General features: G+C 38.0%; 1 protein-coding gene and 1 long non-coding RNA gene across 12 annotated transcripts in view; one reads left to right on the top strand and one right to left on the bottom strand.

Annotated features, from left to right (window-relative positions):
• Positions 1–27,038, top strand: part of PHF21A (PHD finger protein 21A) — a 135,239-nt gene that overhangs the window by 89,293 nt on the left and 18,908 nt on the right. For 7 of the 11 annotated variants that reach the window (XM_032113382.1, XM_032113378.1, XM_032113381.1 and 4 more), the window contains 9 exons: positions 11,193–11,393; positions 15,039–15,293; positions 17,089–17,175; positions 19,419–19,715; positions 21,424–21,522; positions 22,602–22,653; positions 23,468–23,547; positions 23,994–24,054; positions 26,424–26,587. In XM_032113382.1, the coding sequence (XP_031969273.1) occupies positions 11,193–11,393; positions 15,039–15,293; positions 17,089–17,175; positions 19,419–19,715; positions 21,424–21,522; positions 22,602–22,653; positions 23,468–23,547; positions 23,994–24,054; positions 26,424–26,587 (1,296 nt within the window). Of the gene's footprint in view, positions 1–11,192; positions 11,394–15,038; positions 15,294–17,088; positions 17,176–19,418; positions 19,716–21,423; positions 21,523–22,601; positions 22,654–23,467; positions 23,548–23,993; positions 24,055–26,336; positions 26,360–26,423; positions 26,588–27,038 lie in introns of all 11 variants that reach the window. The other 4 variants (XM_032113386.1, XM_032113385.1, XM_032113387.1 and 1 more) reach the window with 2 other exon arrangements.
• Positions 4,984–17,144, bottom strand: LOC116446121. Its single transcript, XR_004241054.1, has 3 exons — positions 17,059–17,144; positions 12,202–12,306; positions 4,984–5,304 (listed from the first exon to the last, which is right to left on the bottom strand). It is a non-coding gene; the product is annotated as an uncharacterized LOC116446121 (long non-coding RNA).

Genomic DNA, 27,038 nt, shown 5'->3' with positions numbered 1-27,038 from the left:
AACAGGAGATAGGGATGCTTTAGATAAATTTCTTCGATGTCCTAATTGTGTTTATTTCAAATTTATTAGGTTTAAGACAGAATATCATCTTTAGCAGAGAAATTATACCTGACAAAATTAATCTTGCACTTTGTTAATATCAAATGAATCCCAATAAGATCATCCATTATTCTTCAAAAAAAAATGTTAAAAAGGCACTTGTGTTCACACTTTGAGCAAGTGTATCTTAGAGGTAAGAACTAATTGTCCTCTGCCTATTCAGCTTTCCTGAGGCAACCTCAGTAGCCTGACAGTTTTGGATTCACTGTGTTTGTTCACGTCCACGAATTCTGAACTTCTGTCATACATTACAGGCTTAGATGGCACAAGTTAAATCGCATTAAAGACTGAATTGGCATCTTTAGATTAAATTTAAGAAAATTTGAGAAAGGAGGTCCAAAATCTATTATAGATGTAGAAGGTGGGTCTAACAGTCTTTAATGATTGTACTTTTAAACCAAGTCTCTTCAAGTTACTTTTAGGTGGGTTCAGTAGCAGTATTTACCTTTCTGTTGTAATGGAAGGACCACCGCTGTTCTCTTTGTACTGGAGGGCATCTTTGACAACATTTACCAGAACTCTGAAATAAAATTCCTGAACCATTCTGAACAAGGACGGGGCTGGATTCATTGCCTGGCTTGTAGCACAAACAGATTTTGTTTCAGACACTTCAAAGTTACCAAGTCTTAGAAAACAGCAGTCATTTCAAAATATTAGCTGAAGGTTGGGAAACGTATCATAGAAGTAAGTTATATTTATTTATGGAGATACATGCATATGCAAGTATCACACTATGTTAAAAAACAGGAGAGGGATGGGAGAGGATAATGGAGCTAATAGCAAGAAGAGTATTGCCATCACTCATTTATATAGACCAGTTCCATATATCACTTTATGTTGTGAAGTCATTTGAAACAGTTAAAAAATCCAATGGATTGTATAAAATGTCATTCAAAAGTGCAGATTTTGTAGTGTTTAATTTATTTTTAAAATAATTTGGATTCTGTTCCAGATTGTTTACAGTCCCTCCTTCCAAATTTGTTTCCCTTTTATCTGTGTAAGCATGTGCTGACACTGTTACTCAGTATACACAAATGCTAATCTACCTTCATGCACATGGAAAATAGCTTTCCTGGCACTGAGTTTAAAACTCTCATAGAATACATTATTAATCAAAGAAATCTCTCTTTTTAGAAAAGCTGTTCCTTTATGTGGTCACTGTTGAGAAGGTTATAGATAAATATAATGCTGTTTGTTAGCAGTGTAGTCTTCAGAACATACAACAAACAACCCCAGATACTGAAAGTACATTTAAAAAAGATTTAAATTTCGGAAGTAATTTTCCTTCTCTGTACTCTGGTTGCATACACTAACGTGATCTAATTATAATGTAACCACAACTTCTTTTCTATTGCCCTGCATGCTTTAATGCTCTAAATACGTTTCTCTTGGCAGGTCTTTGCAGCGAGGTGAAAGTGTGATAACTGTTGGGTTCCCCATTGTGAATAATTCCCTAGTTCTGCATTTGGCTTTCTGATAGATCATGTATCTCTGAAGTTCAAGGGGTAGATTTGTGAGGGAAGTGGGTAGAGTGAGGCTGGTGTCCATCTGTGTATAATTCAGCGGAATCTGACTGCAGCTCTGCAGTAACAGAGCGCCAGCGCAGCTTCTGCGAAGGCTGCTGAGCTGAACTGTTCCTTCAGTTACACGTGCTGGTCCTGCAAACGCTGCCGAGCCTTATCAAACACAGCCAGTTGGTGCTGCTGGTATGAAAGCACAGGGGAGCTCTCATGTGGAAGGTTAATGGAGTGTAATTAGAAAGAAGAATGAACTGCTCAACCACTCTATCTCACTCTACCTGCACTGAGAGTGACAAGTGCTCTGATCTTTTATAAACCCTAGAGCAGAGGTTTAACAGTCTAAAGTTATGACAGTGTAACTGTCAAACAAGCAGGCACACTGTGAAGTACTAGTATGAACTTGCGGATAGGAATGTTTATATTCCCTTATGTGGGCTCTATTAGTACTTTTTTCATGCAGGATATTGTCCATACTTACATAGCAGGTCTCAGATACAGTCTCCTGTGAAGTATCCATTGATGTCAGAAAGATTTTTGTGTGCTGTTTGTGCCTTCTTCATGTCTGCATATCACATAACCGTTACCTTGCAGGATGAAGTGATGGCACTATCCTAGGGCTTTGATATCAAGGAATTAAGCTTCCATAGAGAAGTTCTGGTGGAAGCAAGAACAGTTACTAGGGTTTATATTCTGGGAACTAAATAAAATTTGAGATTACATACATAAATTGAGATTGGATACTAATGCCTGATCCTGTAAATTAAGTTAGTGTCTTGGGGTGACTTGATGTTGTATTCCCTATTGCTGCACTATGCCCAGAAATTGTATGTATGTCTGTTGAAAACTATCATGTTCTTAAAATGTTTTTTTGTCTTTCATCTACAGCATGCAGTTGTGGTTTTTTTTTTTTTTCTTTTAATAGAATACAGATAAACTTGAATTATGAAACTGCAACTAGGAAGTAGAGGGAAGACAGCTCACATCAGTTCCAAAAACGACAAGGAAATTACTGATTTAACTTCCTGCATGTTAGAGGCCATTATACTCTACCTCAGTAATTCTGTCTGATGTCTTTTGATTCAGGGAGAATTGGACAGTTTGGTTATCAAGGGTACCACATTTTTGTCTTCCACATCTTTGTTTTTCAGACAACAGGTGGTGGATTAGGCTGCCAGGTTTTCTGAAGGCCCTTGCAATGTCAGCAGGTTGATTAGGGGAAATTTGCCCAGCTAGTCCTAGCAGGCAATCCACATCCTGCATTGCAGTGGAAGGGAAAAAATATCCCAGCAAGTATGATCTGGAGAATTCCCATTCCAAGTCTAAAATCAATAAGAATCTAAATATGTAAAGAAGACATGCAACAAAAGGCAATCAGAGGAAGAAGAAAAGTTTGCTTTGCTTAGCCTCTTTTCTCTAGCTGTGGCCAGTGTCTTGTGTTTCAGAAGAAGGTGAAAGAAGAACCTTGAGTATATCTGGTTGTTTGTGCCCCTGTACATGTTCATGTTCTAAAGAGTAAGGCTGTCTTCATGTGGAGTTTCAGTGCTAGAGAACCATGCTGGGAACAGTGAGGGCACTTGCACTGTCCCTCGTAGGGGACAAGAATGAGCAGCGGCTTCCCAAGTCCCAGATCCCTCTCCCCCTCACATGTACTATACCATCTGCTCTGAAACTCACATTAAGCATTTCCTTTGGAAAGTTGTGTACCCTTTTTCTAGAGACTTTAAACCATGGTAGGCCATTACCTCTCATATTAGGCTGGTCCAGCATTTAACCATATCTGCATCTTATTTCAAGGTTGAATTTGTCTGCTTTCAACTTGCAGATACAGAATCATCACTTTATATTTCTCAGAGAAACTAAAGATTCTCCCATCGCTGGATTTCTTTTCTGTATATAAATATCTATAGTCAGTGAGTTGTCGCCCCTCAATAAACTGGATATGTGGAGCCCCAGTAAGCTTCACATCACACAGCACTGTTTGTTGGGTCCTTGATTATGGTTGTGGTTTTCCTTTGAACTGTCTCCAGTAGCTCCGCATCCCTCAAGAAAAAGGGAGCTTTCCATTCTTTTGGGAAAATGCCTGTTCTCAGGTGTTTTAATTTAAGAGTGGTGGTAGTTCAGCAAATCTTCAGCTGTTGAGTAGTTTTAGCCTTGCTTAGTGACACACCTTTTGGGCCAAGATAAACAAAAACAGCTCCTCTCCCCAAACCATTTAAATTGGGAGGGCAAGGAAGAACCATGGCTTTGTTTTTCAGAGAGTCACTGTTGTCTGATCCACAAACCTTGATACAATTGAAGGCCAGCAGTTTGGAACTTCTGAAGTGATTTAATTTGATGTCTTCTCTGTGAAGCAGGCATTTTTCTTTCTTTTGATTGTCCTTGGTTAACTAAAGAGAATAGTACAGCAGGTATATTTAGCTGAACAGAACACCTGTATTTGATATACTGTTAAAATTACTGGGAAGAAGAGAAAAATCTCTCATTTATGAGTGGGGTGAAACTGTGACTTTTTGCTCTAAGAACTCATTCTGCTTATGAAGTAGAGATCAGCAATGAACTGTGATGTGATGGTATTAGTGATAGGTTTTAATTGAATTGGCACTGAACAGCATTTAATTGACAGCAGGGAAAATGCTGGTATTTGTTTGTGACATTTGTAAAGCAACTGTGGAAATGAAATACTAGATGCTGTTAACAAAATCAGAGTTATCAATAAGGGCTATAGGATAGAGTTTGAGCATCCAGATCTTTCTGTTCACAAAAGAATGCATTTCCATTCTGTGATTTAGTAAAACTAGTCATCTTGCTTGATACTTCTGATCATGCATGAGCCACATGAGCATGAATTGTGTTTCCTTTTGTTAGGAAGAGAGGAGGTGTGATTCAGTCGTGAGAATACCCTAGTGAACTGACTAAATCTTAGTCAAGGACTGTGATACTGTGCACATTAAAATATACAGTGGTATATTGTAAAATTACTTTATGACTATTCTTTCCACTTGAGTTATTCAAAATATGAGGAGTTACCAGATCAAAAAGTGCACTTCTCTTTAGGTTGTTTGTTTATTTTAAAACATGAAATAAGTTTACTTATCTAAATTGCTCTACTTTACTTGCTTAATGCAGACAAATTCAGTTTAAAGGATGTCATGTTATAAGGTAAATCACATATAGGAGAAAAGAAACAGCAGGACTGGCCTGGCAGAGGTGTTTAGCTTTAGTAACCAGCTACTGTGTATAGATGCAAATGGCTTTTCCAATGGGGGTGGATGTTCCTGTGTGTTCTCCTGCGTAAGAATAACAATCCACAGTACTTTTTGTTCTGAGATTTTGTATTGCAGGCTTCAGTCTGTGATAGATTTTACAAGACCACATTACATGCTTCTAGTAAACTAAGTTCAGTTGGAGATCATACAAACCTTTTTTTACGTTGAAGTACAAAAGAACTCGTGTTTCATTTCTGAAAATATGTCTAGATGGCTTTTTTATTTTTCCCTTAGGAATGTTTTTTTTTCTCCATGAAACAGACAAATAGGGGTAGAACAATAAAATGAGCAAGATAAAATTAAAATGAGCACCTTTTCCAGTGTAGTCAGCAGTTTAATTCTTTAATTTCTTCAGTGTTTTCATGTTGAGCTTGTCCCAATATCCTTTTACCAGTTTGTATTTGTACCTGGAAGTATTTCTGTAATGGAGAAAAACCCAAAGCAAGACAAACTTTGTCAAACCTTGTCAAATAAAAAAAAAAATTAATTTCATTCCTTTCATTCCATTCTTCCTTAATTACATTCATAGTACTGCACTTAACTCTTTTTCCTGTTCTGTTTTGCCTGTTATCACACACTTAATTCCCCATTCATTAATTGCTTCATTGTTTAATTATTGTTGCTGTTCTTGCAAGTTTCTTTCCGTTAACATAAGTGCTGGGGTGAGAAGCTAGATATTACTCTTAGTTAATATGTAAGCTGCAGGAAAACACTGTATGTGTGCTGCCTCTACTAGTTCATTCTCTGTACTCTGCTTTGTGCAAGAGTAAATATTCTAAAACAAGAAGACAGTGATGCATAAGGCATTTCACGGTACAGCATTCCCTTCCAAAAATTAATTGGTCTTGTGGTGCTGAAAATGGTAAAAGACACAGTACTGAAAATAAAGCAATCAAGAAGTCACATAAAGCAGAATAGCACAACAGCTATTTTTGGCCATTTTAATTTATAATTCTAGCTATGTTTTTAAATTAAAGAAAAAATTAAGCATTTTCCCCTGTTAAGAAAGAAGGAATGAGCATTATTTTCAGAACTGTCATAATCTACTTCTGAATGATTTCTAGCAGCTTTAAGTGGTGGTTCTCTATCATAAAGGAAATATCCAGCATCTCTTTCAAACTATGTATATTCACGTCTGAACTGTGTGTTTGTTTCAGAATCACACCTATAGGAATTAATTTAAAATATAATTGTGATAAGTCTACCAGCATTTTTAATGACAAAAGTACTTTTCACATCATGCCGATGCTGTCTCACAATATTTATTAGACGTAATATTAAAGTAGATCTTTACAGAATTAAGTTTTATTTAAGTTCCATTTTACACAAGCTACCATATGCCGTAGTCAGAAATTGTATTAAAGGTATTAAGACTGCAAATCAAATTCATTTATTTAGGGGTACCAAAATGAAGTGGCTCATCTCTAGTGCTCATCAGTATTTTAAGTGTGTTGTTCCGTTCGTCCCACAGGACCATCATGGCAGAGGGAGGAGAGGCATTCAGTTGCCCTCACATGCTCTGCAACCTCTTTTAGACATGCAGAAGTCCTCGTGTCTCTGTGCTGCTTTTAGCTGTGTTTTCTGTGAGCTGAATGCAGCACATGCTCTTTGGGACAGTATTGGAGTGTTGGCAATGCAGCCATTGACTGGGTAAGGTTAGATATCCATGTATTTTAACTAAAGCTTTAAAAAAAATACAGGTTTTTCAGCTATAAAAAGAAATAGTGCACATTTCAGTAATGATGCCCAGTAAGGCATTCACATATGAGGTGGAGGTGATCTCCCAGTCCCACTGCTACATTTCCATTCAGCATTCAAGCACCTCTGCCTCAGGGGAGCCTTTTCTGACTGAAAGATGTAAGTGCCATTTTGATCACCTTTAAGAAGTAGAAAATTGTATCACTCTCTTTTCTGGAAGTAAAATTATTTCTAGTTTAGTTGGTTTAGATTTTTTAGTTGATAAAAAGATCTGGCTGTAAGTGAAGCACAGCCACAAGTGCAGAATTCCATAAAAACACAGAATAACCACAGAAATAGCTGAAAATATTTCTGTAGTCCTTAGCTCATTCTTTCAATGGAATTTAATTCAAGCTGGTTTGTACAACAGGGTTTTTTTCCTTACTGGTGTAGATTCTGCGTCATCAATTTCTATAATTGGATTTTACTATTTTAAATTTTAGATACCATCTTAAAGCAGTAGATGAGTGTACAGTTGTTCTCCTTGCTTGTAATCTTTCCACTCCCAAATTCTATTCCCAAAATGCACCCTTTTTGCAGGTTAAAGACTAATAGCACCAGATCTTCAAAATCTTTTAGCTTCTTTCTGCTGTGGAAGTTCTGGTATCTTTCTCTTTGGGTAGTGATAGGGGATGGGACTGATAGAGAGAGAAGGGAGGCTGGAAAGGAAGATTGCAGAGCAGTGAAATTCCCTCCATCCTCCCCACTTCCAAGCTGGAGCTTATTTGAAATCAGTACTTCCTCTTAACCATTTCACTTGCAGCAGCAGGCAGCTTTTATATCCCAGAGAACATCTTGGTCATTGGAGGGCACAGGTAACAGAGGATCCATAATAGCTGACTTACTGAGATTGGGAGAGCAGGGAAGTGTGTCACTGGCAGGCAGCTGAGCAGTTCAAACCACATCAGCTTTGGGTTTGTGATATGAAATGTATGTATTGCAAGGTTATTTAGTAGGCTAGTTTACTCTCTTATTTAAAAAATATCTTTATATTTTGATTTTTATTGATTTTTGAAGTTTAAAAACAGACCTTCCTTTACGTATGGATGTTTTTCTGAATGCGTTTCCTGAAGGAAGAGGAAAATGCGTCACCAAATACAAGGGATCTAGTATTTAAAAAGAGAGATGTACTCAGAGAACTATATTTTTCTTGATTGACTGATTAAAATGGAAATAATGCGTAGCTGATAAGGATAAAAACCTTGAACCTTACTAAGTTTTAAGTTTGCTCCAAGGACTTTGATTATCCTATAACAACATATTCATGGTAATTTTTATATGAACACAGAGATGTCTTTTGGCACAGATACATGGCCAACAAGATTTATTTTCTGCTTAATCAAACAAAAATAATCTTCCAGTGCTGTGTTAGGATCTGGCCTGTGGCATGAATGAGAAAGTGGTATAGCAAAATGTCACAATATTGATTGCAATTATTAACTTTAAGGAAGGGTCATATTGGATGTCTCAGGCTCTGAACTCAGTGGTGTGAACGGTTCCTGATGAGATTAGCGATAAAGATGTCAAGGCAGCAAGAGCTCTGAGATGATGTAGTGTGCTTACGGGGCACTGTTCGACAAAGGGGTTTGGAAGTAGTCTGATAGTAACCATTGCACAGGGCCAGCAGCTCCTTTTTGGGTAGGACACAGTTCGGAAGAAAGGATGAGATTATTAAATTCTTTCACATTGTGGATGTAAAGAGAGGATTGGCATTCAGTTTTGAGGAAGGTTCAGTAAACTTGGAAGACAAATACTTTTTATACATTCATATTATGGCAGGAAAAGAAACTATTCTAGGAATATGAGGAGAACTAGAGATTTATGACATGCAGAAAACTTATGTTGTGTGCATGATGATGTGTTTATGATTGAGTTAATCTCAATTTAAAATGCTGAAGTTGTCAGTAAGAATTAAATATTCTTAAATAAGAGTGGGAAGGGAAAATGGCAATGATTACATTTAAAGAATTAGGAATTCCTTACGAATTCTGGGGTACTTTTAGAACACCTGAGCCTGACTGGCATTCAGTCTGCAAGACATGCAGCTAGGACTTGGTATCAGCCTTGGCAAATCTCAGTCATACAGACTGTACTTTCTGTAGCACAAACTGTCTTTAAAATTGATTAAGAACAGTAAAATAACTGAGGAACAATTTTAAAATACAGTGTTAATGAAGTCTGACAGTAAACAAGCGTTTCTTTCATAGCACCCTCCTGTTTAATTCCCTGCCGAAGGAGGCTCTGCTGAGGTTGCTGCAGACAGCCGCGTGCTGGGCGCTTGTGTGGCTGCAGAGCAGCACTTCCAGCAGGATGCGGAGGAGCCGTGCGCTGCGTGCGGTGTCAGACCAGCGGCGTGGGCTGAGGCTGTGCAGAGGGGGACGCAGAGGCTAGCGCTGAAATTGGGAGTAGATCTGCTCCGAGTTCCTGTGTAGGTGCAACCCTGAGAGACTCGTCTGGGTTTGCTAATTCAGCTATGTAACTTTGAAATATGTTGTTCGGAGTGTCTCTCTTGATAATTACAAACAAACAGATAATCCCAACAGTCTTGCAGATAGTAAAATGTTTTCTGTAGTTTCAATGTAGTATTTTTACCGACAGCTGGTAGAAGCAGCTTATTAAACTGCGTAAGCAATTGGCATGCAGTGCAAACTTCAGTTTTACTCTCTGAATCTTAAAAGCATTAGATGTTTCTTCCAATTTAATATCTGCATAATGGATATGGATGGCAGGATATGCTGCTGCCAGGCAGCCCTCAGCAGCCTCTAACAGGCTAGTGTAGACTTCCAGAGCAATGGCGTTTTTCCGCTCATGTTATCCATCTTGTGCCAAATATGCTGAGCCTCAGTTTTTGCACAAGGCTCTAATACAAATTGTGCTTTGGTCCTGTTTTACCCCGTCTCTGCAGGCCATGGTTCAGGCCCTGGGGTGGAGCAGGCGGTGTGTGGATGCCATGTGACTCACCTCGCTCCTGCTCCCCTGCTTTCCTCGCTGGCTCTTGCTCTGCTGTAGCAGTATGGCAGAGGAGTCCTCAGTCTGCCTCTCTCTTTTTTTCTGTTTTAATTTTTTTTTGATCCTTTCATTAATGTTCCTCCCATTGTAAAGAACAAGATGGAAATTCATTCTTGGGCCATTGCTGCTGATTTCCTCCAGTCAGGGAATCAGTAGAAGAGCACCATTATCCCTGAATTTCATACTGGCAGCTGTGGAAGACAAAAACTCCCTTCCTGTTCATGCTGGCTATGGTAATTCTTTAGCCTCCTGTGCAGTTTATGTGCAGTCCATTTTTTGGCAGGTATTCTATAAGCATGTTGCATTATTTCCTCTCCTACTTTTCTGCCTTCTCCTCTCCTCCCCCTTGGGTTACTCTCTGGAAATGTTTTTTCAGTTCTTGTATCTGCTTGCTGATGCTGCACTTTGATTTGCTTGTTAACATGGTTGATCATTACAGAAAGCGATTTTAAATGATTGTTCAGTTATTACTTGTACAGGTGAGCTGATGACACAGGACATCTAAAACTATGTGAAATACCTGAATTAGGAAAATGCCTTCTACACTTCTATTATTTTATCCTTGTTTCAGAAGGGAACAAACAGTTTACAGCTTTTAGGTTTTGACAGCTTTTAGCACTTCAGTGGATGCAGGGTAAAATAGTTCCTTCAGGCTGCAGTCCATTACTAACTCCCTGAATTTTCAGTGAGGTTGGGCCTGTGTTTCCCTTGTCAGAGATGAGCAGGCATCCTCAGCCAGGGCTGTGGGTTTTAGAGAAGCCAGGCAGCCCTTCTTCTGTACCTTCAAGTCACTGAATTTGGTCTTTTGCTAGAAGGTCAATCTTGTGAACTCACACATTTCAACATTATGAAACAGGGGTGGGGGCTTGTTGCTTGTGGGTTTTATTTGGCTTTTTAAAGTTCCAGTTTTCAAATCTGCTCATTTGGGAGCCTGCCCTTTTTGTTATCTTCTGGGCTAGAGGTACACACTCACTGTGTGAGGCATCATGCTGTTTTAGCCCATCATAAGCAAGATACTTAAAATCATAAGTCTACTGTATACCTGCAAAATGAAGAGAACAGGTATTTTGTTAGCTCAGAATTTCATAACCATGTGTGAATGAGATTTGAGGGAAAATATTCTTCCAGTTGTTGTAAATAGCTGGATGTTTTGGGTTTTTTTCTCCATCTCTATGTTTTGTACTGTCTGAATATTAATGCTCCAAAACAAAACAAAAAAAATCAAAGCATTTGGTACTGTCAAAATGGTTGTGTTATTTTTAACTTCCTTTTCCTTGTAAGTGCAACTTCTTGAGGCAACCCACCGAATTTTGGTCAGTGGGTTTCTACAAGAATAGTGAGATCACATTGCTGGGCTGTAATACTCCTCTGTGGCCTATTTTACACTATGCCTATTAGATAACACCAATACCTAAAATTCCAAAAAGAGAAATCTCACTAAGCTTCTGAGCAGCTCCTTATTTACATTAAATAAATGTATCTTTAGGTGTTACCATTTTCTCTAGTATGTGCAGCTAAATAACTGTCATCATTTCTGTTTATGGTTTCGTTTATCTGGTAGAAAAGAGTGGTGGAACAGCTTCGAAAGAATTTGATAGTGAAGCAGGAACAGCCAGACAGCAAATTTCAAATACAGCCATTGGCACAGTCAGAAAACAAACTACAGACACCACAGCCACAACCACTACAACAGCTACAGCAACATCACCATCAACAGCAGCAGCAGTCCACGGCACCCTCTCCAAACGTGATAGGATCACAGGTAAAAAGCTACAATTCTTTTTCTTACTAAAGGTGAAGCTCACTGAAAATTAGGAAATGTGCAAAGAGAAAACCACAAATTTTCACTTATGCCTGCTAGTGTACCAATATGAATTTCTTCTTCTATGCATATGCAGATATCAGTCTTCTGGGGTTTTTTTGGCAAAAATCTCCAATCTGAGTATAAAAAACTATGTACTGTTTAAAAGTTGAATCATAACCCCACAGAAAAGAAGGGTGGCAGTATCACCTTTCTTAAAAATAAGTGAATGTTTAGCAGATGAGCCTATCTTTTCCATAGGTGCATGAATGAGTCTGACCATACCTAGTAGGTCTCAAGAAACAGTAAATACTTTACACACACTGTATGAGGTATATGATTAGAATCCTTTATTTTTAAATGGCTAACAGAATGCCCTCTACAAATGTGAACAAAATGCAAGGAAACAGGTCCTTTTCTTTCTGCCTGGTTCTTTTTAAACAGATGTAATTAATACCAAATAATACTTACCTGAATTTTCAAGGATTTGTCTAAAAGTGTACAGTGTTAATTGCAGAGTTCAAGTTTTAGAAAATAGTATCTTTATTGCGAAGGTGAACTGAATTTCAGTACAGTATAGGATTAGAGACATAATCCCAGAACTCAACAGAGAAAGTGGTTTGCTTAAGAGGAGAATTTCAAATTTCTCCTTTTCAGATATTTTGATTTACAAAAGTGTACTGAAAAAAGCAGGGAGGCGTTCTGTAAAAAGAAGTGTATATTAAGTCTTTTTTTTCCCATTGATGCAATCTTAGGAGCTCATGTTTACCTGGATAGGCAGATGGCAGAATTCACCCATGAAGTTTGCTTTATGCACATTGCAGTGAATCACACCCACAGCTTTGACCAGTTGTGGTTCTCATCTTCCCTTTTTCTGAAAACAGAGAAGAGAGAAATGGTTGGGCTGTTAGTTCTCTTGTTAATTCAGCAAGCTGGTTTGGATGCGCTCTAAAATGCATTTGTGAAGCTTAGCTAATTGTATTTTTGAGAAAAGTGTATTGAAGAAATGAAGCAAACCTAACTAAGGAAAATGCATTTTGAGCAGCAGCATCAATATCAAAGCTAAAATGGAACAAAGGAGCAAATATTACTGTGTCCTAAAGTATTTATAGGCAAACAATGGATCACTGTTTCTCAGTGATCTCTGTTTCTCAGTCAGGAAACATGAGAGCAAATACAGTTTCATGTGTTTCTCAGTATTCCACACTTTGCATTCATTCATTAACTTCCAGGTCATCTCCTGGGTTGTAAAAATTGAGGTTTTGTTCAAAGTTAAAGAGCCCTCTAGCGAAACAGACAAAAAATTGCTACACTCTTCTGACTATCACTGGTACAGTAGTACTTGGAAAGTAGTTACAAATTGGAAGGCAGGTTGTCCTGTCCCTTGGACAAATAAGCCAGCTTTTATCCTTAACACTTTTTAAATTTATGTTGGTAAAATACTGAGGTATCCTCACTTGTTTCTGCACACATTTTGCATCTAAATTAGTGCCTCTGTCTTACTGTCTCTCAAGCTCTTTCAGCAAAGAGAAGTCAAGTATTTTGTCTCTCTATGAAGTTTTTTCTTGCCTGCTTTTGTAAATAACACATTTTTCAAGGCTATGTCAGTACAGAGAATGCTTTCAATGATTGTTTTTGGAGTAACCAAGTTTAGGAATCAAGGTATAAATGCCATAATTAACAGTGACATTTTAATATACATAATATTAAAAGTCCAGTAAGAAGGGCTTTTAAAATTTTCATAAGCAGCAAGCCTCCTAAAAGATCATATTACTGCAATACTATGTGCAATAATGCAAACTTTCAATGAATGCCACTTCAGTATGAATTAATGCATTGACTACTTTTTAGAATAAACAATCTAATTAATGCTCAGCAAAGTAACAGGGATATTCAAGCTCTGTGATCTTCTGACTGAAACTGTACTCTGAGTACTTGCAGAGTTAATAGAACCCCTTGAAAGAGTCACAGTCTTGTATTACATGATTGATTACACCTTTCTTTAAAACGTTTATGGCTGAATGTAATGCTTGTGAAAATGATACCACGTTACAACTCACTGGAAAAGCTTGAATAATGTTACTGCATTATAGGAATGGAGCCTCTTCTTTGGGGAAGGTGCAGCAGAGGTCGATAAACTCTTAGATCTCAGATAAAAAGTTAAGAAAATTGTGTCGCAACAAGGAAAATTTAATTATGTCTGGATTTTTCATAAATGTATGAAACTGAAGCATAAATTATCCTTTGATTTGACATTATACAGTGAATTTTTTCACACTTGTGCGTATTTGACAGGGGACATAGTTTAATTATTATGAAATTAGAGGTGTGATGGTAAACTGTGTTTCTGTTTAAGGGAATAGTATTGGTGAAAATACTGAATAATCCAACTGGAAATACATTATTTTGTTAGAAAAAAGATAAAGGTCTTGTATGATTAAAATCAAGTAGCCTAAATCAGGCATGTTCAGGACACAAAGACTGCCTGATGCCTGGTTTTCCGTTTTTTCTTCTGTAGAACCTAGAGCTGACATCAGGAGGCAATGGTGGTTATTTAGTACTAAGAGCCTTTGATCATGTCACTAAAGTTTTGAAGATGCAGTGCCGTCAGTGCAATGGATTTTTTACACCAAAGAGAAAAGAAATAAGATTATTTGCCGTTCTGTCGAGTGTCACTTGTCATGAGTTTTCTGTTCGTATCCTGTTCTGGTTTTATATTTAGATGCTCACCTTGTTGCTTTTCGAATGAGATTTGTAATGTCCATTTTCCTTAGCATTTGGAAGACAGTACCATTTACAAAACTGTGAAATGGTAGTTGCTTTAACTGTGGAATTTTGGACATGATGTATTGAGGCATTTCAGATAAATGCTGGTGTTACATGATTCAAAACCACTCTTTTTAAAACAGGCCAAGAGCAATCATGGTGTCAAATATATGTTCCAAAACTAGCCCATTCCACAGAAGTTAAACTTAATTGCCTGCAGCTGGACAGACTAACAGCCAGCTCTTACAACTTCAGGACTGATACTCTTAGGAAAGAAAGTTCAGTGCAAGATAACTGTGTGTGTCACTAAAGCTGAAACTGGGATGCCCGAAATAAAAATATATTTTTGTTTTTAAAGAAACCAACTTACGAATGTTTTTCCCCCTCTTTCTCTGATTGTGAGGATCACTGTAACTACAGTTTCCATTGGAAAATAAGAGTTTTACTTGATGAGAAGCTAGTTTGTTGCTGCGTTTCATAAACTTCCACCTTATAGGTTTGATATTGGCAGTGTGTGTTTGGAAGCAATACGAAACGGAAAGATCCAAAATGCATACGCTGCTACTACACTTAATTGTAATTTTCTCAGGAATTTGTTTTGCTACAATCTGCAATGCTGCAGGTGATTAAAACAGACCTAACAGGTGCCTCAAATGAGAATGCTTTCTAGCTATCCAATTTTCATAGGTGTAAGATAATGTGCTTGTCTGAACAGCAGGTAGATAGGCTCAGAGCTGCCTTTTCTTTCTCATGCTGTCTATTGTTTCTGACTAACCAACCCACGTCCTGTCTGATATGGAGTGTCTCTGTCTCTTACAGTGTATTTTCTGTTTCCCTTAGAAAACTGTAACTACAGCTTCTATGATCACCACTAAGACACTACCTCTCGTCTTGAAAGCAGCAACTGCGACCATGCCTGCCTCTGTTGTGGGTCAGAGACCTACCATTGCCATGGTTACTGCTATCAACAACAATCAGAAAGCAGTCCTCAGCACTGATGCACAGAATGCACCAGTCAACCTCCAGACAACAAATAAGGTCACTGGGCCAGGAGCTGAGGCAGTCCAAATAGTGACAAAAAACACAGTAACTTTGGTAAGCGTTTCATGTGTTTGCCCTGCAGATATGTATGGGTTTGGTTAACAAGAGGGCTATTGGAAAAAAATAAAAGTCAGGGTTTCACACAGAAAGGAGGATAGTAGGGACATGTTGTGAGTCTTCACTAGCTGACATTGCTGAAGTTATAATCTACGAGAAAAACATTTCTCTCCGTGTGGGTTGTTACTACTGTTTTGCTTTATGGAATTAAATCAGTGCTATCATCATCTCTGTGTAAAGTTTCCCCTGTTAGTAACTGTAGTCATGGGGCAGTAGTGATTGTTTTGCCCTTACTGAATCTGTATGGCTGTGTTCTGCAGAATTCCTACTCTTTTTCTTAGGCAAAGGAGATGTCAGACTTTCTTCATTTGATCCGTTTGGGTCTTCGTCTTAGGATATTTTTGGGTCATTCTCTTGTTCTCTTTGCATGATAAAGTCTCTGGTGTTAGACACGTCCCTTAAGTCTGCCCACTACCGTGTCCTCACTCACCAGTTTTTCAAACGCATAAACAGATGCTGTTTCTTTAAAAACCTGTATTTTGGAAGTACAAATTTTGTGGTTTGGCTACATCACACAGTCTTTTCCAGAATAGTTAGCCACCTAGAAATAAAAGAACCAGTGTTTCAGAATTGGATTATATAGGCTTCTTGGTCTGCAAACCAGGCATTAATTATATAACAAACAACATGACAGGGAAGTTTTACTTCTGAAGTAAAGGCTATGGCTTTATTAAACATAAATCCAGTTTATCTATATTTATTAAAATACAGTTTAATAATGTAAATGGAAGTAATTTTGCTTCCCAATGAAGCATTATGTTTGTGATCAGAATAGAGAAGACTATTTGGAGTTTTTTCTACTGTTCTCTTTTCCTGTGTCGTCCCTTGCACCACTCTCATCTGTCCTTTGTGTCTGTGCTTCATTTCTTTGCTGAATAACTTAGATTTGAGGAGGTAATTCTGTTTTAATATTAGTCCATGATTTATGTTTCTGTAGCAAATTTCACCCAAAAAATCAGAATATTTTTCTGAGCATTAATTAATCACTACAAGACCTTTTTGAAGAAAATTGCAATCTTATGTGGGTGGACAGAAGTATAGGAGGGTGTAAAATAACATTGACATTAATTTCAGGGACTCTCCCCAGGTACTCAAGTAGTGCTATTCAGTGGTTAATCACGTGGCAGCTCCATGCAGCTGATTTGAGTTACACAGGGAAGTACTTAGGTTTTCTTAAAATCAGATCTTAATTGTTTAAATGAATGGCCTACTTTTGAAAATTTCAAGCTGTGTATGTAGAGCCCCTCATAGTGTCATTAATATTGCTAAAGGAGTTGTAACTTCCAAATCTTTACTATTTGCATGAGATGTTCTCTCATTCTTCTGTATGCCATTCACTATGAAAAGACCATAGTTCATATAGCTGGGTATCAAAGTCTGTTATTATTTTCTGTCTGTTGTAATGTCATTTTTTAATGATTAAAACAAATACGAATTTTTATTATCATCAAATGAAATGGTTTTAGACTGCAGAGCACGGTTGTTAGTACAGCTGAACTAAAAGGAAATATGCCTGCAATTTGTGAAGCAAGGTGTGTAGGATCTAGAAAGTAAGGTTTAGTTCTGTCTTTAATACATTTCTAATGTGGAACCTCTTGCTGTGAAAAATTATTTACAGAGTGAAAACCAAGGACATCAGGTCTGAAAGCACATTCAGGCTGTTGATTTTGGTGAACAACTTCAAAGCTAAATTTCCTCTTACCTCTTACTGAGCTTTCTCATGTTCTTACAGCAGGTTCAGGCTACGCCTCAGCCCATAAAAGTGCCGCAGTTCATCCCTCCTCCCAGACTTACTCCTCGTCCAAATTTTCTTCCACAGGTGAGTATACAGAGAACAAACAACAGAAGGAGGAACTTAATTATAGCATAGATAGGAAAGACTTTTGATGAACATTGTGTTGTTTATTGATGATGTGCTGGAGAAGACAATCCATCCTCAACAGGTTTGCAAATGATACCAACTTTGAGGATGCAGTCAATATTCTTCAGGGTAGTGCTGACATGCAGAGAACCCTAGCCAAGATAAAGGAAGGGGCCAGCTGGAATTTCTTGAGCCTCAGCATGAGAAAAAGGCAAAGTCTTGTGCCTGGAATGGACTAACTCCCTGCACAGGTACAGGCTGAGGACTGACTGGCTGAGGAGCTGCACGTCTTAAAAGGTCTTGTTCGACCGCAGCTAAATGAGTGTTGTGCCCTAACAGCAAAGAAGCCTATCAGCATATTGACCTGTATCAACAGGATCACAGCCAGTAGATTCAGGGAACAGATTATCCACCTTTCCTCAGGAATCATAAAACTGAGTCTGATAAACACTCTGCAGTTCTGGAAACCCTGGTTGATAAATTTGAATGAAGCATGGGAAGGAAGGCCACTAAGATAGCTGGGGGGGGGGGGCGGGGCAGGAATATATGACCTGTAAGGAGAGGTCAAGGAATATGGGCTCTTCCAGTTTGGAGAAGAGGCTTTAGAGAGACCCTAACAGCAGTGTTACTTCCAATATCAGCAAGGAAATAAAGAAGAAGCTGGAGACATTGGTGCTTGGCAGGAAAATTAGAGGCAATGCTCATAAATTGGAACAGGGAAGTTTTAGACTGCATATAAGGAAACACTTCTCTCTTTGAAGACAATTAGGAGTGGAAGAGGCTTCCCAGACATGTTGTGAAAGCTCTGTCCTTGAAGTTTTACAAGACTTATCTGGACAAAGCCTTGGGCCACCCAGTCTGCATTTAGTGTTGGCCCTGCTCTGAGCAGGAGGTCAAATTAGAGACCTCCTCAGCTGCCTTCCAGCCTGTATGAGATTGTGTTTATGAAATTTGTGTATGATGATTATGTATGATCCTGTTTGCATCAAATGAGATGAACCCATGGAATAGGTGTCATCAAAATCAAAGCATCACCCAAGGCCTTAAATCGCTCTAATTGTTGCTTGCTGCTCATGAGCAACAAAAAGGAAAAATGAGATGTCTCTAGATTATTCCCAAGTATTTCTGTATTGCAAGAGAGAGTGACCTCTGTTTTCAGGTGAGTAATAAAACTTGTGGTTTACTTTTTTCTTCATGGTTTGGGAAGGACAGAGATTGCTTCTTTATGTAACAAAAAAAAATACCTTGGATGAACTACTTAATTTGTAGGAAATAAATGGTGCTGTGAATAAAAGTCTAAATCTTTTGGAAAGTGAGAAAGGAAAGTGAAGGCTGGTATCTGATTAAGATTTGGGTATGGTGAGATCTGTTGGAATGTGACCTAGTTTTTCATGGTAAAATGCTTTATGGAGTATTAAAGGCAGATAGGACAATAGGAATCAAGGAAAAGAAAAGCTTTATTTTTAAAGTAATGTGCTTTACTTCTTTACTCTGTAATGATATTATAAGGCCATTGTTGAATACAAACTTAACAATGGGGACAAAAAATAAGGAGGTATTGGTGATGGAGTTTTGGAAGATTCTTGTGGCTCTTTTCTTTCTTGTGAAATAAGAGAAATGACTGCATTTACCTGTACCTTCATCACTTTCAGTAAGGGATTAATATATAATCTTGTCACTTTTTTGGCTTATCAAGATTGGTTGTGCACGTATCTAAATAACATATAGAGTTGACAAAAATAACAGGTATTGGCTGAAAAAAACAATTACTTGTTTCAGGGTACAGTCAACTGTTCATAACTTCTTGGAGGTTCATTACAAAGCCCTGAAACACTTTTAACATGAGCACCTCAGCTGTACCTGTAAATACTACATGGGTTTTTTGGCTTGTAAAACCAAGATGTTAATTTAGATACAGTAAGGCATTTGGCAATAAACATTCAGTATAAGTGTCTGTGTATCCAAATACCATTTCAGGGACAGTGACTATATATGCAAATGTTATGGATGGGTTTTATGTAAGTAGGCTTTAAAATGTGGTGCTTTTTTCTCTTAACATACTTAAGACAGTATGCTAAAATTACATTATCTAAAAAAAATCAAGCAGCCTCCTTCAGATTATACAGGATGAATTGAAAGACTTAGTAAAAAGTTGATCTGAAATACTGACATACAAATTTATCTTTCTTTTATTTTTGTAGGTTCGACCTAAACCGGTTGCCCAAAATAACATTCCTATTGCCCCTGCACCTCCTCCAATGCTTGCAGCTCCTCAGCTTATTCAGAGGCCTGTGATGCTGACAACAAAGTTCACACCCACCTCTTTACCCAACTCCCAGAACTCCATACATCCAGTTCGTGTAGTTAACGGGCAGACAGCAACCATAGCCAAAACTTTCCCTATGGCACAGCTCACCAGCATCGTGATAGCAGCACCGGGTACCAGGCTTGCTGGACCTCAGACTGTACAGATCAGCAAACCAAACATTGAAAAACAGGTACAGATGAAGTGTCTACTAATGCAAGATACTGGGTTTATTGCTTTACTGTGCAGGTTTGGAGAGAACGACAACCAGGGAGAAGTTTTCAGTGGATGCTGGAGATATTCATGTTCCAATGGCAGTACAAATTATGGAATGACTTGCAGCTCTTGGGATAGAAGTTACCATTGCCTCTAATATGGGCCATTGGCACCTTTTTCTCCTGCTTCAGTGTTTTTATGCTCCCTCTACTGTTTAAACGTCAGTAGTTCATAAGCGGGCTACGTGCAGGGTTTGACTAGTATCTTGGAGAACAAGTACAAGCTGAAATCCATCTTCATATCAAGCCCTTTTGTTTTTCAAAGGGTGGTTATGTGAAAGGCAAAAATTGCACAAAATTCTAGGGATATTTAATAGGATAAATGGAGCCATTTCTTCCGTGATCCCTTGATCTTGCGATCTTGTGATTGGAGGCAAAATAGTCTCACTCACCTTCTGAAGTCTGATAGTTCTCTGTGTCTAAATTGGATTGAATGAACAGAAAGGAGACCCTCAGAAGCAGAGAATTCTGTATATTTAGTTTTAAAGTCTCTCTCCAGAAAATCCTTCTGTAAAATAAATTTACCTAAGTCAGTGTGGATTGCAACTGAGAGTCCTTGCCAGTCCATTCAAGTAAAGCAATAATCTGATTCACTTTTAACTCTTTTGTGTATTGTATATTAGTAATAGTGTAACGCTGCATACTATGCTACATACTATAATACATAATATAGATGTAATTTATATAGATGATAGTAGTATATCTGTCATTTATAACTCTTTCCTAGACTAATGTGCCTTCTTTCTGCTTTTGAAATACTTATGGAGACTATGAAAATCATGTGCATGAAAGATGTGCTCGTGCTCAGTTCTGCTTGTGAAGTGTCAAGAGTAGGTTCTTGCATACCTCGGGGCTGTTCCACAAGTTACTCAGCAATGTGTGCCCTTTTCATGTGATTTGAAGTTGTACTTCTACAATACTCGACTTTTGATGCCTGTTCCTTTTGATGTCAGCAATATTCATTTGCTCTTGAATAATTACTGGCAACTACAGAAAAACGTAGAAGAATGGTGATGGTTTAATAATACATGAATTTTCTGTATAGTTTCTCCATATCATAAAAGGAAAAGTTTGTCTCTCTGTAGCTTACCTCACTCAGTTTATAGCCTCAACATCCATGCTATAGGCTGAGGAATGTCATGCAGAAGATTTATGACTTGAGAAAAGAAAAAGCTTCAGAAATATCTGAGATTGAGGGATTCAGAGAGACAGTTTCTGAGCCATTCATAATTCTATGAAATACGAAGACTGAGGAGTGAGAAGTACAAAATGTGCCATGCAGAATGGTTTCTAGGTGGAAGTCTTGATGGGATGAGTTTTCTTGAAGTGTCTATTATTCCCAGGCGTTTTGGTGATTTGAGGATGATGATTTGAATTAACTCTTGAAATCACTGTTATATCTCGTGGGCTGTGTGGGTAATGGATTGGTGACAAGGCTGTTTCGTTCTTTGTTAAATGAAAATACCTTATTTAACATTCTTCTCACATCAGATTCCTCAATTAAGTACACTTCCAGCTCTAAACATGTTTTCTTCTGTATCTGTGAAAGTATTTGTTTTGCTTTAATAGTCAAAGTAAAAAAAGTCATTCTTATCACTGAATGAGAGAAACACTGCTTTCTTTCAGACTATTAAACCACATGTGGAAACAGAAGAGAAGCAAACAGAAAGTCGTACAGTTACTCCACCTGCTGCACCGAAGCCAAAACGAGAAGAAAATCCACAGGTATCAGAACATATCCAGAGCTTTCTTTTAAGAAAAGAAAAGGACACTGTCCTTCAGAAAATATTTTGTTCCCTCAAGACTTCTTACCTTAACATTCCATATGTTCCTGTTGGACAGCAGTAGTTGATAAGGGTACAGAATACGAAATCTAAATACATATAGTGCATTGCGTTTTTCAGTTCTGGAATACATTTGGCTTCTGATAGTTCTTTTGTAAGTTAGAAGATCATAGTTTCTCTGTGACACTTTCTTCAAAGAGGGGTTCAGATTACAGTGTTGATTGCCATTCCTTTGCGGTTTTAGACTCTGGAGTTATTCTCAAAGCTGAAGAAATGTTTGTTTTGCTTTATAAAATATTTGTACTCTGGTGAGCAGGATGGAAAGAGTCACATATATTCACATTCTGCTCATGTTTTAGTCCAGTTTAGTTTGGGGTGAAAGAGAGGTCTGAATGGCCATTTCTTAAAGCCTTTCTGCCATGAAGAGCTTTGGAACTGATTACAGCTAAATGCTCTGCTACATTTGTTTCTGTAGATGGATTCAAATTGACTGTTGTGTGAGCTCTAACTGTTGTCAGTTATACAACAAAATTCTGATTTTTACATGTCTCTGCATTTCCTGCATTAAAATTGGAATCCTCTAAGAAAACCATAGCCCTTAGCAAATAGCAAGTCTAAGCTAGAGTTGGCTCCTTGTACTTCACAATAGATGGAGAATGATCTTAAACTAGCAATATTTTTCTGGCAATTGAATGTGTTGGTATTTTCTAATAGTCAGTTCAGTGCTGGAATGGAAGTAAAGAAACTGCTCTCTTGTTCCCAGCTCTGCCAACTATGTGATCATGAGCAATGGGCATTTTCCAGTATCTCAGTCTAGGTTCCCATCTAGAAAATGGGACTCTTGTCTATCCTCTTTCAAGAAGTTTGACGTACATGAATGAAAAGTGATTTATAGAAGCAAAGCATTACTAAAAATTTTTTTGGTGCTTAGTTACTGATCAATTGCCTTTAAAGGGCCTAAATGACGTAACTCATCCTAACAGTTGTACTTTTCATGATCTTTTTTCTCTCCCCTCACAGAAACTTGCCTTCATGGTGTCTCTGGGACTAGTTACTCATGACCACCTGGAAGGTAGGAAAAATGTCTTAGGTTGGTTCTTGAACTCCTGATTTCATGGTCTTTCTGAATTGGAAATAGGGTTCCAACATATTTCTTGTATTAAATGCAGTATTTTCTTGCACAGTAGTACCTTTGGGATGTCTGTACTCTTGGTCTAACTTAGTATGTTGTGCATACTTTTTTGTTCCTCTTATGACATTGAAACAAAGCAGTTATTTATGCAACAGAGAGCAGAGGTTGGGAAGAAAGTGTATGCTCTGATGGTAGGAAAGAAATCTGTGGCAATATCAATGCCTTCTGGACAACCCCTGTACCTGCAAAGATACACCATGGATAATTTTACTGTAACCTATGTCTAGATTTTTTCATTTATTTCAGTATTTCATGGGGCCGTAATTTGTAATGAATGAGTTAATGGATTATAATTTGATTTATAATTTAAACTTCTAATCCTATATATTGAAAGACAGCCTATCATTTCAATGGCTTGCATATTCCTGTACGGTATTTTTAAGTATCAGCAAGGTTACCAGAGGCTTGTTTTTAGATCCCAGTTATACTTACCATGAGTTTAAAATGTCTTAGTCATGGACTACTCGGTGAGAAGAAGGCAATCATTTCATTAGTTACTTGAGCACTGTATTTGTATTCCTTGTCAGCTCTTATTTTTCAAACCTTCAGTAGTTATAACACAGTTGCTTATACTGGGAATGACTGGTGTTCTGTAGGAATCTTTACAGCTCTTCTCACGTGCAAACTGAATTCTGAGGACTTTATATATTTCTGAGATCCGTTGTTTTCTAACCTGAATGTTTTATTTCGCAAGAAATCCAAAGTAAGCGACAAGAGAGGAAAAGAAGAACAACAGCAAATCCAGTGTACAGTGGAGCCGTTTTTGAGCCTGAGGTATTAATATTTTGCTGGGGGATGCTGGTATTCCTATTCTGATCTTGACTGTCTTTCTAATATCTTGCTACCTTCTAAGCTTTCTGAGTTGTAACTTGAAAGGCAAGCTATCATTTATAGTTCAAAAAGCCATTGCAATGACATGACCCTCAGATTTTTAAATAGTAAATACACTGGGGTGTTCTTCTAGTACTCACGTCTTTTTCTGCCTTCTCCTTTCTAAAGCTGACGTCAAATGGCAGTGTGTGTTGGTCAGCTTATGTATCAGCCTGAAGCAGTTCAGATGTCAGAAGCAGTGTAAAAAAGCTAACCCTTCTGAAGGTGTGCTTCAGAAAACACAAAAGCCAGTAATCTCACTTAGTGCTTACTGTGCTGTTCCTCAGCTACTTCATGCAGTTATTGCCAGAAATGTTCCCCAACAGAAACTGTTCCTTTCTTCCCTGCAGCGCAAGAAGAGTACAGTGACGTACCTGAACAGCACAATGCATCCCGGGACACGTAAAAGAGGTGAGGTATACCCAGACCATCTCCCCGCCCAATGCCTCTTCTTCACATTGCATTTGTAGTCCCCATGTTGATTTGAAGAGCAAAACAAGAAGGACTCTACAGTACTTCATTTGCCCAGTAAATTTCCGTGGTAGGCAAAGACCATGACTTCTAGGGATTAGCATAGCAAGTTCTATAAGGCAGCTCAATGTTTCATTTCAGTTTCATTCTCAAAAAAACCCAAACAAAAACCACCCAATTTGCTAGATATTCACTAGAAATGTAAGATGTTTGAACATCGTTTGGTGATATGAAGCTGCTGTCAAGACCCCCTTGTTAATGACTAGATTGTATTGTTACTGTCAAGAAGACAGTGGTTATGGAAAAAGCATCTGTGCCCTGAATAGGAGAGGAAACTTAGTGTCACAAAAGCCTTGTTCCCCACTGGGAGTAGTGATGGGTCCTTCAAAAGAACTTACCTTGAGCAAGAAAAGCTATTGTGCTCATACTAAGCACTTTAACTGCAACCACAGTGCCACTTGTCCTAAAATGAGAGATGATCTTATGCACTGTTATTCAGAAGAAATCCTTCTGTAGAACAAGTAAAATTTTAAGGCTTAGATTATGGTGAAGCAGAAGAGCATGGGAGAAAATGTGATGCCGTTATTTGTACATGGCATTGACCACACCTATCTGACAATATTTACCTGATTTTTGATGATTTTCTGCAGTCCTTAAAGACTCCTAATACCTTTTCTATTCCTAAGTTTTCTGTCTAAAAAAAGTAATCAATCAGATTAAAAATAAACCTGTCCCACCTAGCACTGACCAGTTCCACTATCTTTTGGGGGTTTTGGCTGCAAGATAAAATATTAATTTGTCATGTTCTCTTCTTGATACATGTTTTCAGTCCTCTGCAGCTATGCTGTTTTTAAATAAAAGACATGTCTCTACTGCTATCCCCTAATAACATTTTTAAAAATTATATTATGTAGATTTTAAATAGGGTTTTTGCATTTACTCTGTGGATAAGTAAATGTTCCTTCTGCTAGTAATGATTTCTTAATTTTATTTTAGACCTTATTGTGAACAATTACTGTATCAATGAAAATGATTGCATGCATTTGTACTTGATACTCTCTTAGCCTGTTTTTGCAACTGACTATTATACTTTCTGGTTTTTTCCTCACACCCTGTTGTGAGCCTTTACATTGCATCAGCACCAAATTAGTAGCACATGTTTTCAATTGACAAAAGATTTGAAAGTATACATTTTTTTGGTAATTTAATACAGCAGTATATTGAGTGAAAAGCTTTTGTAAGCATGTGCCCTTGAGAGCTTTAGTTTAATTATAGATGGTGCTGAACATGTCAGAAATTTCACCCATGGACATCACTAGCAGAAATGCATTTCCAAGGACATACTTAGTTCTGGAACATATCCAGACCTTAAATGCAAGGTTTAGCATGTTAATAGGTATAGACTGACAATCTGTAAACATAAGATCTAGGGAATTATTCCTAGATCCTAACTCCTTTATGTTTACATATCCATAAATTACCCTGGAGAAGGAAGGCAGAAATGATGGTTGCATACTGGGTTTTTTGCTGTCTTGCTTTGCATTCATAATTTTATAAGAATTGTTATGAAGACATTTTGCACATCTGCTAATCTAAAGCAGTATCTAGGAACTGTGCATAATCACACATACTTGGCTGAGAAAGTCTAAGAAAGAGCACAGAATTTGGAGTGGGTTGCAGTAGAAGACCAGTGGTAGGTTAAAACTGATAGTAGTTATGGGTCAGACAACAATTAGGTAGCCTAATTTTAAAAATGTACCAGTAGGGTGGAAAGTGCTGATCTGTGAACTAACAGGTTTAAAAAATGGGAAGAAAAGCAGGGGGGTGGTGAGTGTTGGCCTCTGATAAAGGACTTAACCTTTGTGTAGATTTATGCTGGCACTAGAAAGATAGGGAGGTGTGGGATAACAGCAGAAAGGATTTAATAGTAGTTATTGTAGCTTCTGTGGAGCTTTGATGCCAACATGTTTTCCCTAAAAACTGAATAGCCTCATTTCTAGGAGTAGCACCTGTCCCCATGCTGCTTTTTTGGGAATGATTCTTTGACCCTCTACAGAGCTTATTTCTATTTCCTTCTGAAATACGTCTTTTAAATGTTCTTTCCTTGCAAAATTCTACTTAAAGATTTCTAAAAAATGTTTAAATCTTTGCTTCTGTCCTTCCACTTGTAACTTTTATATTAACTTCCTCTCTGTGCTACATCATTTCCTTTTTCACGCTAGCCAATGAGGACCACTGGCCAAAGGTATGTAAGATCATTTTTCCTTTCTTTTTTTTTTTCGTTTGTGTTCCCTGTTGTTAATATGTAGGTCGTCCACCTAAATACAACACGGTGTTGGGGTTCGGGGCTTTGGCCCCCACGTCCCCTCTGTCCAGTTATCCTGACTCCCCTGAAAATGAAAAGACAGAGACCACATTTACTTTTCCCGCAGCTGTTCAGCCTGTGTCCCTGCCTAGCCCCAGCTCCACAGACGTAAGTAACTCTTGGGGAGGGGGTTACTTTTAGAAAGTTATGCAAAACAGACACAAGGAAAATCATTGCAGATTTTGTTTCTTTAATCTCATTCATCATTTGTCCTGATTCAGTGCAGCGAAACAGTCCAGCATTTTTTAAACACCGTTCCCTTTTTCCTCCTGCACCTATGTTGTTATCCTGTAGAGATTTTATTTATAACTCCTCCAGTGGATTGAAACATTGGGAGGCACCAGGCATGCTAGATGAGCTCATTTCCTTTGTGTAGTGTCTGAGATCTTGTCTGACTGAATCGAATCTGTCATCCATGAAAAAGGGCCGGGGGGTGGCGGGAGGGGAAGAGGAGAATGAAAAGTATTAGTTACAGGCCATAATAACAAAAAGTTGTGTTTCTGTAATGAGAGAAGGATGGAAACTGCTTCGTCATGCAGAACAGTCAGGAGCAGCATTT

Source organism: Corvus moneduloides, chromosome 6 (assembly GCF_009650955.1).
Source record: "Corvus moneduloides isolate bCorMon1 chromosome 6, bCorMon1.pri, whole genome shotgun sequence".
Lineage (NCBI taxonomy): Eukaryota > Metazoa > Chordata > Aves > Passeriformes > Corvidae > Corvus > Corvus moneduloides.
Note: the sequence above shows the minus strand (reverse complement) of the source record. Positions and strands in the feature narration are given on the sequence as shown.